At 36.3% G+C, this 16,017-nt stretch overlaps 1 protein-coding gene across 1 annotated transcript in view; it reads right to left on the reverse strand.

The window, feature by feature from the left end:
- The window catches only part of CEP128 (centrosomal protein 128), a 167,849-nt gene that overhangs the window by 28,406 nt on the left and 123,426 nt on the right, over window positions 1–16,017 (reverse strand). Inside the window, exon 19 of the mRNA XM_070931475.1 lies at window positions 2,854–2,903. Within this exon, the coding sequence (XP_070787576.1) occupies window positions 2,854–2,903 (50 nt within the window). The remainder of the gene's footprint in view (window positions 1–2,853; window positions 2,904–16,017) is intronic.

A 16,017-nucleotide genomic window follows, 5' to 3' on the forward strand; every position in this document is an offset into this window, starting at 1 on the left:
GCTTGAATACAACTTCAACTATGTTGATACATATAAATCAACGGAAAGAAAAAAATTGATTACTGAATTTCTCAATTTACAATTCAGCCTTTACCAATACATTTTACTAATGTGTAAGAAAATGCAAAGAGTTAAAATGTAACCTTTATACAGCTATAAGAGAAATAAATATAGAAACTTGCTAAAAAGAGTGATTTTGAAAGCAAAAACAATCTTCTAGATTTATTAAAAAATGCTATGGAAATGTATACCTAATTTTTTCTTACTGCCAGAAAACAGTGTATTAATATTATATTCCTATATTTTAAAGAAATGATTTTTGGTTTTTTTTTCTTCAGAAGAATGTTGTCTGTTCGGTTCTTAACATTTCCACATAAAACAATCTTATCAATATGTGTGTGTGTGTGTGTTTGTGTGTGTGTCTGTGTCTGTGTGTGCAAATGTTTGTGAATTTCAAAAATAAACAAATTACATACAGCTTTGGTTATGTGTGTGTGTGGGGGAGGGTGTGGAATCTCTTTCTGCTGATGGGCTGGATCCATTACCCAAAGGCCGTAGGAAAACATAACCTAAATTTCAGTTGTGGTCTCAGATATAGATCAAACAACAGCAAACTCTAAAAACACATGGGAAATGCTACAAGCTGCTTAAGTTGGCTTTATTATATAATTATTGGCTTCCAACCAGAAACCAATACCCACCCAGTCCAAGTGCTGAGCCATCATTGTCAAACCACAATGAAACACTTTGTGAAACAAGTAGTTTGGAATAGTCATAGCTTAATCTGTAAAGGTTAAAAGGTAGGATGTGGGGAAGTACCATCTAGCTCAGACATGTTTTTTTAAAAGGTATCATTAGGCTCTTAGGCTAGGGAATTAAACCTGGGCTTAGAAATATTCAGATAACTAATGTAATCCTGGGTTTTTGGTTCCAAGTAGCATATATTAAGATATGACCTTTGGACTGGAGGGGTACAGGGGTTACATTATATCACTAAGCCTTACAGTCTATCCCCTATTAATAGGCATCACAGTACAGTCAGTGGTGGTATTCAGCCAGTTCGCACCGAACCTGTTAACTTTTTGCATAGTTCGGTGAACCAGTTGTTCCGACCACTGGTTGGCCCCGCCCTGCCCACCGGGGTTGCCCTTCAGGGTGGGGAGGCTGCAGGAGCATGACTGGAGCCGCGTTGATCAGCTGGAAGGCAGCAATGGACTGGCTGCCTCGATCAGCTGGGAGGCTGATCAATCAGTTCAGTCGGACCTTCAAACTTCGTAAGAGTTTTTTCTCCAAGAAGTTGGAAGGTCCGACTGAACTTTTTTAAAATTGGTAGTCAAATGGTCTTCTTTTGTTGCCCTGCAGCAGGAGAATGGAGCTGGAAAGCAGATTATTAAGGGAATGGTGGTTGCTGTGGAATGGGGTGGAAGTGAGGATTTTGCATTATCTTTGCTCTGGGATGGGATGGAAATGAGGATTTGCATTATGATTGTTTATGAGCAAGTAAGAACCAGTAAAAATTCCTCTCTGTATGTCAGTGTTTTTCAGTCTTGACAAGTTTAAGATGGCCAAACTTCATGCTGCCTTGGGAATTCTGGGAATGGAATGCATCTTAAAGTTGCCAAAGTTGAGAAGCATGGGTACTAGAGTTTAGGATTTTCCATTCCTGTTTTATTTAGAGTTTAGTGCAATTAAATAAATCAGTGGGGTTTCCTTAACAAATAGTGATTAAAGTGATATGAACCATTACTGAACTTTTTGTGAGAAACTGAAATTAAAAGTTGATCTGGGCTTTGATGATTAGATATGGGATTATGGTAATAATGTAGACAAATGTTAATCTTAGAGTAAGAGTTTGATATATTTTTTTACTTACATCTGTACCAAAGAAAGTTGGAAGTCATTATTTTTCAATTTTCCTTCCTTTCCTCTTTCTTACACTTTCACTCTTTTTCTTTCCTGAGGCCTTTCTTTTTTTCAGATCTGTTTTTTATTTGTTTATCCCTTAGCTTTGTATTATTATTTTTTTTTTTGATGTATGAAGGATCAAATACTCAGCCATTATAATTCTACATTCCTTACAGAAATTATATCAAAATTTAGAATGAAATCCACTGGGAGCCATCTCATATAAGGCAGGCTCTGAGTCCCTCTAACCAAAAAGTATTTATCGATAGAAGAGAATATTTGTACCTCAGGGTTGAACTGTGGGGTCCTTGGTGCTCTCTGAGCTTGATGGTTTTCTTGCAGATGTTTCATTACCAAACTAGGTAATATCATCAGTACTAGAAGGGAGTGGAGTTTGCTCTTACTTTCATATACTAGTGGCTTACCCTGTCAGTGTTGATCAGTTGCTTCATAAACAGTATTTTGATTGGTGCTAAATCTCTATAGCCTCAGGCACAAAAGGGCTATTCTGCACCCCTCCCTCAAATGTTCTTTAAAATACAGTTTTCCAGCATTCCTTTAAGAACCTCCAACATGCAAACTGTGGTTACTCATCCTAAAATGAATCCTCTTTACCTCGAGCTTCAAAATTTGCTGTTTGCTAGGAAGATGTATAGCTAAAAGTCTACATTTAATGTACATCTGACTTTGGGGATATTTCTTTATAACCAAACAAAAGTGTATTTTCTGTGCAGTTCACACTCTTGCTCACTGGATCTGGATGTCACAAAGCAAAGCCCACATTTTGTAATTAACTCCCGTGCCCCATTTTGACTGGCAGAGTGCTGCAGGAGGCTGAGTGCTGTCACACCCCTTGGCTACGCCCACCCAGCCAGTCATTAGGGCAGAGAATCAGTTGTTAAATTATTTGAATCCCACCACTGAGTACAGTCCAACTAATGAAAATACCTGAAGTGTACATATTTCTTCTTCCTTCCTGATAGTCTTTTCCAGTAGATCTGTATAAAAATAAAAAATAAAACATTTTAGAATGAGGCTAAGAATACGCATTATGACTTGATAATGCTACTGATTTACTTACTCACAAACTAAAAGCATTTTGGAACGCAACCACACAATCTCAGGAGAATAACTCAAAAATACTAATAGAATAATAATAATAATAATAATTTTATTTCTATACCGCCCTTCTCCCGAAGGACTCAGGGCGGTGTACAGCCAATTTAAAAACACAAGACACAACAATAATTAAAAATTAAAATAATTAAATAGATTTGGCCGATTTAAAACCCCAAAAATTAAAATACCCCAATTTAAAATTATTATATTGACAGCCCTGCCTGGCGGAACAACAGGGTCTTCAGTGCGCAGCGGAACACCCGGAGGTCGGAGATCTTACATATTTCCGGGGGCAGTTCATTCCACAGGGTTGGGGCTCCCACAGAGAAGGCCCTCCCCCTGGGTGTCGCCAGCTGACATAACTTGGCTGATGGCACCCTGAGGAGACCCTCTCTGTGGGAACGGACTGGTCGGTGGGAGGCTATTGGTGGCAGAAGACGGTCTCGAAGGTACCCGGGTCCTGTGCCATGGAGCGCTTTAAAGGTGGTAACCAACACCTTGAATCGCACCTGGAAGACCACTGGGAGCCAGTGCAGCTCGCGCAGGAGAGGTGTCACGCGGGCACAACGAGGTGCGCCCATAACCACCCGCGCGGCCGCATTCTGGACCAGCTGGAGCCTCCGAGTGCTCTTCAAGGGGAGCCCCATGTAGAGAGCATTACAATAGTCCAGCCGGGAGGTGACAAGGGCATGAGTGACCGTGCGCAAGGCGTCCCGGTCCAGAAAGGGCTGCAACTGGCGGATCAGGCGAACTGATATCAAATCAGTGACACTTATGCCATTTATAAATAGATGTTTTCATATTGATAGGTTATATGTACAATACTGCACTTATTTGCTGAGCATTAGACAGTAGTAATAAGTGACACATCTTGTTCTTCCTTTTATACCACTGTGAGGTCCTAACAATTCAGCTCATTCATTTAAAAGCCAGTGTAGGCTAACACCCAGTTTTAGTTGGGAGATTTCGTCTCAATCTCTTTCTATAAACAGTAATCAAATCGTCAATTTTTCCACTGAAAATCTTGTTTCATGCCTGACACAATTGTATCAATTTGCTTCCTGAGTTATAATTTTAATTTACTCACACATTCACACCCATGAATAAAAACATAGTGTCACTTTTAGTCATGGATTTGAATTATTCATGCGGTTAAAGAGGTGAAATTGAATTGGACATTTAGAGATTTTAATTTCTTTTTCATGAGTTTTTGTAGAACTAGTTCTTGAAAGACTATTGGCTTCTCACATGTTGAATATCCTTTAAGCAATTGTTCTTTAATTGAAGTCAATCAATTAATCAGAACTTTTCTCTTATCTGAGTTGCAACTGCCACAAAAAGCAGCATCTAGCATCCAGAACTCTATGCTCAAGGTACTAACATACTGCATTTCCCCATTCAAGCCCATGTCTTCCTTTAGTTCCTATTTGTTCTGACATCATATAAGTAGATGAATTTTTAGTCTAAAGAATAAGTACATATTTTGGTTTAATCAGAAATGAAAACAACAGCTAATCTGCTAATGAATTTTGTTAAAGTACTATGATTATATTTGGGAAAGCCTTGATTCTACACAATTTGGGAATAGTAAAGACATGCATTGAGATAGTATGTTAAGCTTATTCCTTTGAATCAAAGAGGAACTTTCCTTGTTAGCAAGGAGGTTATTGTATATGAAATGGAAGAGAAAGATGAGGACATTTTAAAAAATACAATAGATGCTTCTTAGGTTACAAATCTGGATTGTTTGAATTTACAGGTTTACAAATAAGAGATAGGGAAGATGTTTCTGAATAGCTAAATCCTACTGAATTTAAAGAACAAAGAAACAGTTTTAGCTTTGGTGCATCTCTATAATTGGCCAAAGTAACAAATTATTGAGAGAGTTATTACTCTATTTACTTGAAAGGAAGTATAACCTGAACTCAACACAACATACAGCATGGGGAAAAAAAAACAGAAAACAAATTATGAACACAGAAGAAAATGTTTGCTTATTCCATTTGAAAATAAAACCTACAATAAACGTATGCACATGACACACTTGGTGTGTCTGCGTGTGCGCCCACAACCATGTGCCTGCATACTTAGAGTCGTTGATAATTAGACAGCATGCAAGTTTAATAAATTGTTGATATTTCTGGATGTACATATGCAGCTATAAATAAAAATGTTCTGTCATACTGAGCCTTGACACAAATGAACATTAAAATATGTAATTTTACATGCATTGACTATTACTGTAGAGAGAAGGTACAGTCTCCTGTATGGTTGCATGAGTAAATTTTACATCTTTACTAAAGTGATGGACAAGGTCCCTAAAAAGATATTGTAATGAGAAAACATTCAACATCCTTGGCCACAATGCTGGACAAATGTGTTCCATAGCCACATTACAGTGAATGTAAATACTATAATCAGAGAACAAATTCACTGCAGACTATGTGATATTTCACTTAAGATATTTAAGGAAGCATAGTCTATATGTAAGACTGAGTTCTGAGTTCTTTTTTTTTTCATATTGGGGTCAAGGTATTTACTCAGACAGGAATAGGGTTGCCAGGTTTGTTTCCAAAAAATAGCGGACAAGCGGGGGGGGGGGTGTTAAGTAGTAAAAAAAATAAAAAAAAATTACAATTAAATTATATATTTTCTTACAAACATTTTAACACGCCATTTTAGGTCAGTCGACACAAGCTACAATACATTTTAAAAATGTGAACTGTACATAATTTTATAATATATTTTTATTTTAATCTCATCATTAATTTTTTCGGAGAATCGAGTTCAATGGGTATTCGATCTTTATCTCATTCTAACTTATGAAAAAAAAAGACAAAACGCGATTCTCCTATCCTTATTCTCTTAGACTGTACAGCTTTAGATTACGTACCATTTCATCATAAAGTTTTTGAATAAAAAAAAAGTCCACTATTTTGTGAAAAAAAATAGTGAACATAATGTGAAAAAAGCGGACTGTCCGCTCAAATAGTGGACACCTGGCAACCCTACATCACAGGAAATGCTGAATGACAGCATCTTTTTCCTTTGCTGTATACCTTTTTCATTCTTTATAAAATAGAATTACAACTTTCCAAGTACATTGGCAATTTCCCCCAATATAAACAAACAACTAAATAATCTTCCCCTCTTTACTTAGATACTGGAAAATCATAAAAAAAACTCAGCTGAGAAATAATCCTTACTAACCATTAAACATGGATAGTCTTTCTATATATTCACAGCAAAACGCAGGTCAAGTCGTATACCAGCCATACAAAATTAAATTAAAATCTTGAATGCAAAAATAAATTGACAAATATTGAGAAAGACAATCTCTGCACAGCAATCAAAAAACCATTTTCAGCACTTTTCCTATTTTATTCCACAGTAGAAAGCAAGTAAATAATAGCCAGTACAAAACAAGCACTGCTATAGCAATCTCTTGGTTAAGCAGAAGTTAGTCTAAATCACATGTGCTTCAGTTGTTCCTTTTTAAAATTTTAAATCCATCCTAGATCAACTGCAAATTCAGAAGTCTGTGTAGAAATTACAGAATCAAATGTTAAACAGTCCTACTAGTAGTCCTTGCTACTAGTTTGACTTCAATATTTTAATTCCTGTGCATAATTTAGACACCTTGGTCACTGCCACTAATTGGTACGTTACAGGATAACTCAGGGTGGTTAGGCCACCCGTGGCTTCAATCTCTTGATCAAAGATTACAGTGGGAAAGTTATAGGGCAAAAATAAAAACAACATTTTAGAAGAATGGCTACTCTTTGTGGTTTGTGTCAGACACTGAAACAACATGACAGTCAGCACACAAATTCCCAAATGCTAAAGCAAAGAGATTTTCACAGACCATCGTAAGGTTTGATCATGTGGGAATCTATATCACATGTCACAAATAATAGCTATTTGCCCCCCCAAAGGGTTTTCTGTAAATCTACTAAATATGTACAAACAGAATCAAATCAACAAATTTTAGAGAAGAGATTCCTTTATCCTATACATGCTGGTACTGTACAAACAGGAGCAGCATAGGCTGAAAATGGATTGTTCATTAATATATTATAATTTTGATCTGATGATGAAGTAATACAATCTATATCTGTAAAACTCTGCTGAGGCTGTCAAAAAGGTACCAATGACAACATACTTTGTGATTCAAAATATTTACACAGTCCTGAATACCTGCGCATTTCAGAAGATATGCTGAGCAAGCATTACTTGGTAACAACCTGGGATGTATTTGAAACTTTTCGAAGTTTCAAAGATAAGCTCTCATTCTCCTGCAGGAGTTAAGTTGGATACACTCATTTCGATCAAATCTCTTTGTACCAAATGAATTAGAAATTCTTCTCATTACATTGCATAGTTAAATTCTCCCTATGCTGCCAACAGTGATTTGTATGCTTAGGAAACAGCCTTTTAAGGTCTTTATTTCATAACTTTATCAAGATAGAAAAGCCATGTGCAAATGCAACTTTTTAATGAACCTTGAGATGGTAGATTAGCCTCTCCATTGCTCAATTTCTGCTAGAAGGAAAAATCATTTCTGTTCTGCTCCTTTGGTCTTTTAAGAACTGTTATCTACTTTAATTTCATTAGAGATTTTAGTTCTGTTTTTAAAGTTGTTACTTTAAAAATGTTTAAAAATGTTCTTTATATCATCTTGAGAGTCTTATGACTTAAGGCCATCTATACATATTTTAATAAAGATAAATCAAATTTTTGTTTTTCATCACAACTTAATCCTCACATTTACATTGCTATAAGACATATTTATACCAATGATATTCTATTCCCCAAATAGAATGCTATTTATATATTACACATATATGTATGGCACCTCATCAAAGGGTCTAGAATGAAATGTTCATATGCACAATAATACACAGAGCTATAACATCTATAGAAACGTCTCAATTTCTGGTTGGGTTTTCATATTGTAGCAAATCAAAATTAGTTTTGCCATGTTTTGTCAATTAAGAACAAAGTTGGATTAATAAGACAAGCTAAAACAACCAAATTGTAGGTTAATATGATATATGAATTTAATCAAATCCATGTGTCAAAGTATTAAAGAGTTAAATGAGCCAGTGACTGGATGATGCAAAACAACACTGGATTAAATATTACCAAGACATTTATTATCAATAAACATTGTGACAACTTGTAACATCTGTTCTGGGAATTATTCTGGACAAAGTCACACTACCCCAGAAAGAGTAGATTCATGAGTTAGAAGTTCTCCTGGACTCCCAACTAAATGGCAGATGGTAACTTTGGCCAGACAGCTTCCATTCAACTTCAACTGGTGCATTGGACCAGTCCAACTTCAATTGGACAAATGGGTACATCACAGGAAAACAATTTTTGAATCAAGATACCTCAAATGAGTTAACATAAAGAATCTGTTCAAACTCTCATGTACTGTATTTTTCAGAGTATAAGACACACCTTTCCCCCCCTAAAAGGGGGTGAAAATTTAGGTTTGTTTTATACACTGAATGTAGCCCCGCCCACCCACTGGCCCCCACCCTTTGGCCTGTGCCTCGCAGCAGTTACCTCCTTGCAAGCAAACAGCAAGAAAAAATAGCTCCTTTCAGCTTCAGCACAGCCTAATTAGCACATTGATTAAGTCTGTTCAAACCTTAGTTTACTAAATAAACCAGTTTTTTTACAACAACGGCTATTAATTAACTGCATTAACAGCCGCCAAGAATTCAAAGAATAAAACTGAAAGCTTACTGTGGTTGGCAGAATGCCCAGAAGCAATTTGCAGGAAACTAATAAGATAAGCAAGACAAGACATGAAGGTATGTGAACGAAGTTGTTCCCTGCAAATTGCTTCAGTCGGCGTTCCTCCTTAAATAGGCTAACGGAGTGGCCAATTAGTCCCAAGCCTTACTCTTGAGGAGACCTCCTCCTGAGGAGCCACTCCTGCCTTTTGGCAGTTCTGCGTGCCCATGCATCAAGAAGAGGCTCATCCTCTTCACTTAAGGGAGCTTCTGGAGGTTCTGAAGGTCCTGGCTGAATCCCCGCCTCTGGCACCACAACTTCTCCAGCCTCCTCATTGTCTGACTTGAGTGCCAGATGCACAGGCTGCTGGCGCAGCACCACACCAGCCTCCTCACTGTCAGAATCAGCTACTAGCTGCACAGGCCGCTGACGGGCCACAACAGGGTGAGATGGTCTCTCAAGTAACCTGGACTCATGCCATAAAGGGCATTAAAGGCTATACTTCCTAGAATGCCATAGGTTGCATTTATATTTACTTTCTTGAGTTGTTTTTTTAATATTGTTTTGTTATAGATTTAGCTATTTATTATCAAAAGGTTTGATGCTGCATACCACCCAACATCCTGTATTTAAATCTTACATCACCTGGAGAAAGAGCAGGAAAATCACTTCATCCCTACTTCCTAGAACATTCAAATCTTGTGGCAATTTCTCTAGGCCTGGGGAGCTGAGTGGCAGTACTTTAATTGTACAGACTTTGACAGGAGATAAGGAATGGCTGACTAATACCTGAGCCAGAATACCAGCTAGGGAAGATCCACATTGTCTACAAATATAATTTAGCTTAAGATTTGCTCTGACCTTTTAAGATCTGGCCCCTTCATATCCCTTCCTTCTTCCTATCTTTTATTCTGGATCGTGTTGTCTTAACTGTAAGGCTGATAACAGACATCATTTTCATTTTTGGAGGGGTTACTGTGAGCCAACATGGAGATTAATAATTGTTTTATTACCAGAATGAAAATAATAGATAGCAAATCAGCAAACTGGATCAGAGCCTTCAAGGATGACAAACTGATACTGTAGTCCAAATTTATGAAGGACTTTCTAGTTTTTTAGCTGTACGTCAAAGTAGTTTGGAAAAAAAAACATGGGACCAGTGAGCATCATGTAAATACTGGTACAGTATTTGCAGACACAATCCAGTTCCCTACACTTGCTTCAATATTTTGTATTTGCTAAACTTTCCAATCTGCCTTTCATATAAATTTCCAAAACACGGGATTACTCTGGCAGAGTTATCTCTCTTAAAATAAAACTGAAGGTTATATATGGTCTAAGGCAGTGTTTCTCAACCCGGGGAACTTTAAGAGGCATGGACTTCAATTCCTATTCTGGTCAAAGGTTTGAAGAGGAACTTTGTGATACAGAGCATACTAAAGGCAGACTTTGCTCTAGAAACAGTCCAAAAAATACCAAGTTGATCCTTTAGAAAAGGGCTGTCAAACTCCCGGCCCACCGGCTGGATGCATCACGCACTGGCCACGCCCATGCCCAGTTTAGTGAAGGGGAAAAAAAGTAGTAATATGTCACGTGACGGCACCGTGACGGCTTGAGTTTGACACCCCTGCTTTAGAGAGAGTGCATTCTTGTCTAGAACAAAGTTATTTGTTTGTTTGTTTATTGCATTTGTATAGCAACCCATCTAAATATCATACTTTGAATGGCTTATATTCCAACATTAAAAACACTATATAAAGCTAATGTCACCCTTGGAAGCCATCTTTTTCTTTGGATCTTCAGGGCTGCCACACTTAGTGCTGTGGGAAAATGGGAGGGGGGTTGCATGGAGTTGGTGGAGATATATAGCCATAAAAACATTCCTTTCTCTGGGAGTCAAGGACGTTCAGCCTGGACCTGGAGAGGCGTGACTGGGAGGCATCTCCAGTTGGGACGGTGGATTGATTGGACCATGTGGGCACAGAGGAAGAGACTTTGACTTTCCTTTAGGTGGGGAAAACCTGGAGGCTTTCAGATTCGGGTTTTCCCAGATGTGCCAATATGATATCTCTAATAAAATGGAACTTTGAGGAACTGCTGGCTTGGAGTCTTCATTGGTTGGGGGTGTTACTTGGAACCCTGACAGCTAAAATCACACCAAAAAAAAAAAAAAAAAATCCAAACCAAGAAAAACTGAAAAAGTCTGGTGCTGCAGCTACTCATTCTTGATATAACCCCTAATGTTCTCATCCTGCTCTGACCTTACCCAATCACTCATTCCTTTCATCTACTTGTTTGAAGAACCTTAACTTTATGCTAACGTAAATGCCAAGTGGTTGAACAGAAGTATCTCAGCCCTATCTCCTAGAAACAGCCATCCAGATAAACCCTGCAAAGATATTCCATCCATAACAAACTTGAACAAATATCTTTAGAAAATATACTAAATGATAGGCCAGTGAGAGACAGGAGGATCAAATAGAATGGATAATTACTATTAGAGCATCTGTGCATTTGAAAAATTGGATTCTCTGAGCCACTATTTTACACAACTGCAGTTTTATATTTCAGTCTACCGAGCAAGATGTTATGACCTAATCTTTTTTCTCCCTGCATGGAATTTTATCAGAATGTGTGAATTCTGGGAAGAACTAAAAAGCTCTTAAGCACCTTGTATGGCAGCAATTACCTATACTTCATAAAACTGCAACAGACTTTATTAAGAACATCCATTACAAAGGTTTCTTTGTGGTATGCTGGCACAATTATAGGATATTTTTATAAGCAAAGTTCATAATGACTTAGCCTGCTGCTGCATGGCTCTTGTAAGCCACTGCTAACAATAAAACAGTTGCCAGGGACTCATTTTAAATTTAAACCCTTGGCTGAAAGACAGATTTATGCTAACATGGCTAGATATATTTCTTGTGCTTCCTTGTGACTAGATGTACTTTATTTTACACATATTTTTTGCCAGCTGTTAATCTACAAAACTTATAATGGAGGTATGTCATTTATCCCAACACTTACTGATACAGCAGTCTTTCCAGCTGAGCAGGTTAATGTGGTGGTGGCATCTTTAATATTGATTTCCAATAAAGGGATTTTTTCCTAATTAAGAATTCCCATAGTTTCTGCTTGATAACTCCCTATTAGTAATTGTACTTGAAATACATACATTTCTGTATTCCTTTGTCAGGAATATCAACTTTCCTACTGAATAAACATAATTTGAACTTCAGATTGGTGCTAGTATATTTATTTATTTATTTATTTGTGAAATTTATTGGCTACCCATCTTACCCAGGGTAACTCTGGATGGCATACAATCAGTATACAGGTAGTCCTTGTTCTATTATCATAACTCCTGTTGCTAAGCAAGGAGGCTGTTGAGTGAGTCATGCCTGGTTTTACAACTTTTTTAGGTGAATCACTACTGTTGTTAAGTGAATTATGCATTTAGTGGATCTGGCTTCCCCACAGTAACTCTGCTTACCAAAATCCAACTGGGAAGTTCGCAAATGACCTCAGGATGCTGCAACTGTCATGAATACATGCCAGTTGCCAAGCAACCAAATTCTGATCACATGAGTGTGGAGATGCTGCCACGATCATAAGTCCAAGGACAGGTTGTAAGCCACTTTTTTCAGTGCTGCTGTTACTTTGAATGGTTACTAAACAAATGGTTGTAAATCAAGGAGTATCTGTAGAATGCAAGTGAATTCTGAAAAATATTACTTTACCTATACAGACAAGTATAGCATTTGCTGAAGCAAGATCCAGGAGAAAGCAGTTTCTGATTAAGTGGCTATCTTTATTTGCATCAAAATAAGCAAAGAAGTAAGCAAGTAAGAAAAATCCTTCCTGCTCAGGATAAATTTACTGCAGAATTATCAGGTATCGTTCTTAACCTCTTACATGTGACTGACTAGTTTATTCCACCAACATATAAATATCATTTCAAAGAAATCTAAACTAAACTTTGTGTACATTTAAATAATGTTAGTAGTGCATGTATAAAGCTCTATTTTACAAGCTAATTGGACAGATATATTAGAATTATATCTTTCTCTGTTTGAAAAGACAAAATACTTCCAGAGGAAAGATTAGAACATCCAACTGATCAGATTTTCATGAATTGAGCCAAAGAAGTATTTTGCAGATTTAAATTCCAAATAAAAGTGTTTTTTAAAAATACATGTCTTTTAAAAAGCTCTTTAGTACTGAATTCCTTGGAATAAACATATGCCATATTTTCCTGCTTTGCCCCAAAGCAAGTTACTGCTTAAAATTAATCAGTTTGGGTTATTTTACTTGCGATTCATTTCAAGAACATCTTTGCCTTCATCACGGCATGTATACATTTCTCTCATCAGAAGTCCAAGAACTTCACAGAGGGAAGTGAGATGTGAATTTTCTTTTACAACAGTTCCATCACTGAGCAATGACAACGACAAACAACTATCTCTTGCACACAAAAACTGCTTGGGGTTAATTAAGAATCTCAGAACCAGACCATGACTTCAAACAACTGTCATAATATTATTATAAGGCTAATGAATACAGTGTTTGCTGTTTCTTTTGTGTTAATCTTTTATTAATGAGAATTAAAAATGCACTTTTAATTTTAGCTTGAAGGATTAAGATCGGCTGTTACTGAAGGGGAAAAAATTAACTAAATGAAACAATTTTCAGTTTGTGTCAGGAAGATACAGCTGGGAGAAACCCTGAAAGCTAAAGTTATATTCAGATGGCTAATGGTTTTCATGCCCAATCTCACAGGTCATTGCTCTCTTTAATTAGTAGCTTTTGCTAACATAAAAAGCATCAAGTAATTTTTAACACTGACTGCAGCTGCCTACTCCATTAACAAATTGTTATATTAACACTCTCTACCTTGCATTGTCTATCTTTAAATGTTTCTTTGGCACTTGTTTATGGATCTTAATTAACTTTGTCCCCTTCATGCTCATCATTGTAAGCGCTGATGGTACGAGGAATGAAATAGTTAACTTATTATACACTTGTGCCAACAGTATTCCCAAATATTGCACAGAACTATTATCATGTACCTGGACAACTGGGCCTTTTGGTTTTCTCCATCTTACCCAAAAAATAATCAGAATGGTAAGAATATTATACTTATTCACCATAAATGATGAGTTTAATTTCTGCCTTGCAGAACTTCCTTCATATACAAGTCTCAAGTAGTAGATCCCATACCATGTTTTGATATTGAGAGTGTCTTTAGTTGTTGTGGTACTGAAGGAGTTTGTCAACCAATAAAGATTTACTTGTGCATTAGCACAGAAAAATAACAAATATTACAAATAGAGATAAGAATGCATGGGATGAATGGGAATGGATTGGACACTCACACATATTTATTAAATCATATTACATTCACTGTATAGATTTCCTACAGAAACGACAACTTATGGAACAGAAAATAATGAATTTGTTCTTTAAACTCTAAAGTTTAGCAAGGTTTTAGAACGTTTCTATCACATGCCCAAAATTCTGCATTGCTTTTTTGTTGCTCATATTATAAAGATCTATATATTTCTAAATGGTATGGTGAACATAGATTTAAAAAATGCAAATTATAGATCAAATAAAATATTTATACTAAGTTGTTTGATACATCTTTCATTAAGTATATTTTTCTAAGTGATGAACAAACGGGAGTGGATGGAAGAAGATAATCGAACAGCCTAATCCAAGAATCATGACATTCTAAAAATGAAATTAGTTCTAAATCATCAAATCTGTTGCTTAATGAAAAGTCCAAGATAAAAATACTTCCATATAATCTCATGGTCTGGCATTTAAAAAGCTATTTCGGGAACTCATAAAAAAGTCAGGATAATTTTGCTAGCAAAACTGTTAGTAATACTTTATTAAACTTGCTTGCCACCTGATTCAATGACTCTAGATTTTTATATAAATTATATTATCAAACAAGATGTTTTTAAATGTTAGTTTTTCAAAGTCACAAGTTTTTCAGATCATGGGAAAGATACAGAGCATAAAATCAGTGAATATGGAAGGAAAACAAGTCACCCTAAATTCTGAAAGAAAAAAGGGAATGAATGCTATCTCAGTTAATATAACAAATGAAATATTGTCATGTGTGTAAAAAATCTTTCTTGTACATATTCACTGGAGCATAAGTTAATTTTAAAGGGCTACATGGAAAAATCTTCAAATAGCCTTTTGAAGCTAGGTACAAAGGATATAGCAGATGTGTACAAATGTGGCTACAGACCATGATCAGAATGAAGAAAGCATCATGTGTAAACTGACTCCTCTAATATCTACCAATCCTTAGACCCCTTAGAAAATATTCTGCTAATGTTGAGGAATCCAAGTTAAATATTGTATGCTGTGGAGAAAGATATGAACAGGTTTTCAAAAAGTTATATACTTTCCCTCTCACTCAAGACCATCTCTTCTCCTCTCAACTTCAAACTCTGTCCACTTTACAATCTTTGCAAAGAGGTTTTGGCAACTTTGTAGTGAGATAAATAGAAAGAGTAACAAAGTTTATTTCTCCCTGTTGCAAACAAAACTTTTTAACTAACTCAATTGTTTTCAGAATCATAACAAATAGAACAGCATAGACCCATAATATATCATAGGCAATATAAGTCTATTCACAAAAAATAGTTATTATCTACAGTACTGGTGTAGGTAGGAAGTCTGGTGGCACTTGTAAGATGCTTTTTAAATATGCCATTTCTTCCACAGAAATTGTTTGTCAGGCTGCATACTATTACTCTATAACTTAATTTGCACTTTTGAAATGAACCAAATAAAATCAAATTTATAGTAATAACCATAACTAATAAAAATACTGATGTGCAAAGCATAGAGTTTGAATTTAGTTGCAATCTGCTCAAAGTTATGTAATTGCTAACTTTTAAAATAGATAAGTATGAAAGCGTTAGTAAACCACTAATGTGACTTGTGGATCCCTCTTGACAGTCTGAAAATTTTTTTAAGTGTATCATCAACTCCAATGAATTATCTCTTAACTAAGCACAAAGGCATGGATGGATACAAGGATGGATGGTTGCACTTGAACAAATGTCCAGTCTGTGGAGAAGACACTTAAAGCATTTTGAATACTATCGTAAGTAGTTCACAAGCCATGCCGTATAAGCTGCACATGGAAAGAATGAGAGGCCATAAGTGAGTTTCTAGGCCTCAATCACTAACACCTTTCACATACAACCTCCACCC

Source organism: Pituophis catenifer, unplaced genomic scaffold (assembly GCF_029215685.1).
Source record: "Pituophis catenifer annectens isolate HBS135680 unplaced genomic scaffold, rPitCat1.0.hap2 SCAF_1, whole genome shotgun sequence".
Classification (NCBI taxonomy): domain Eukaryota; kingdom Metazoa; phylum Chordata; class Lepidosauria; order Squamata; family Colubridae; genus Pituophis; species Pituophis catenifer.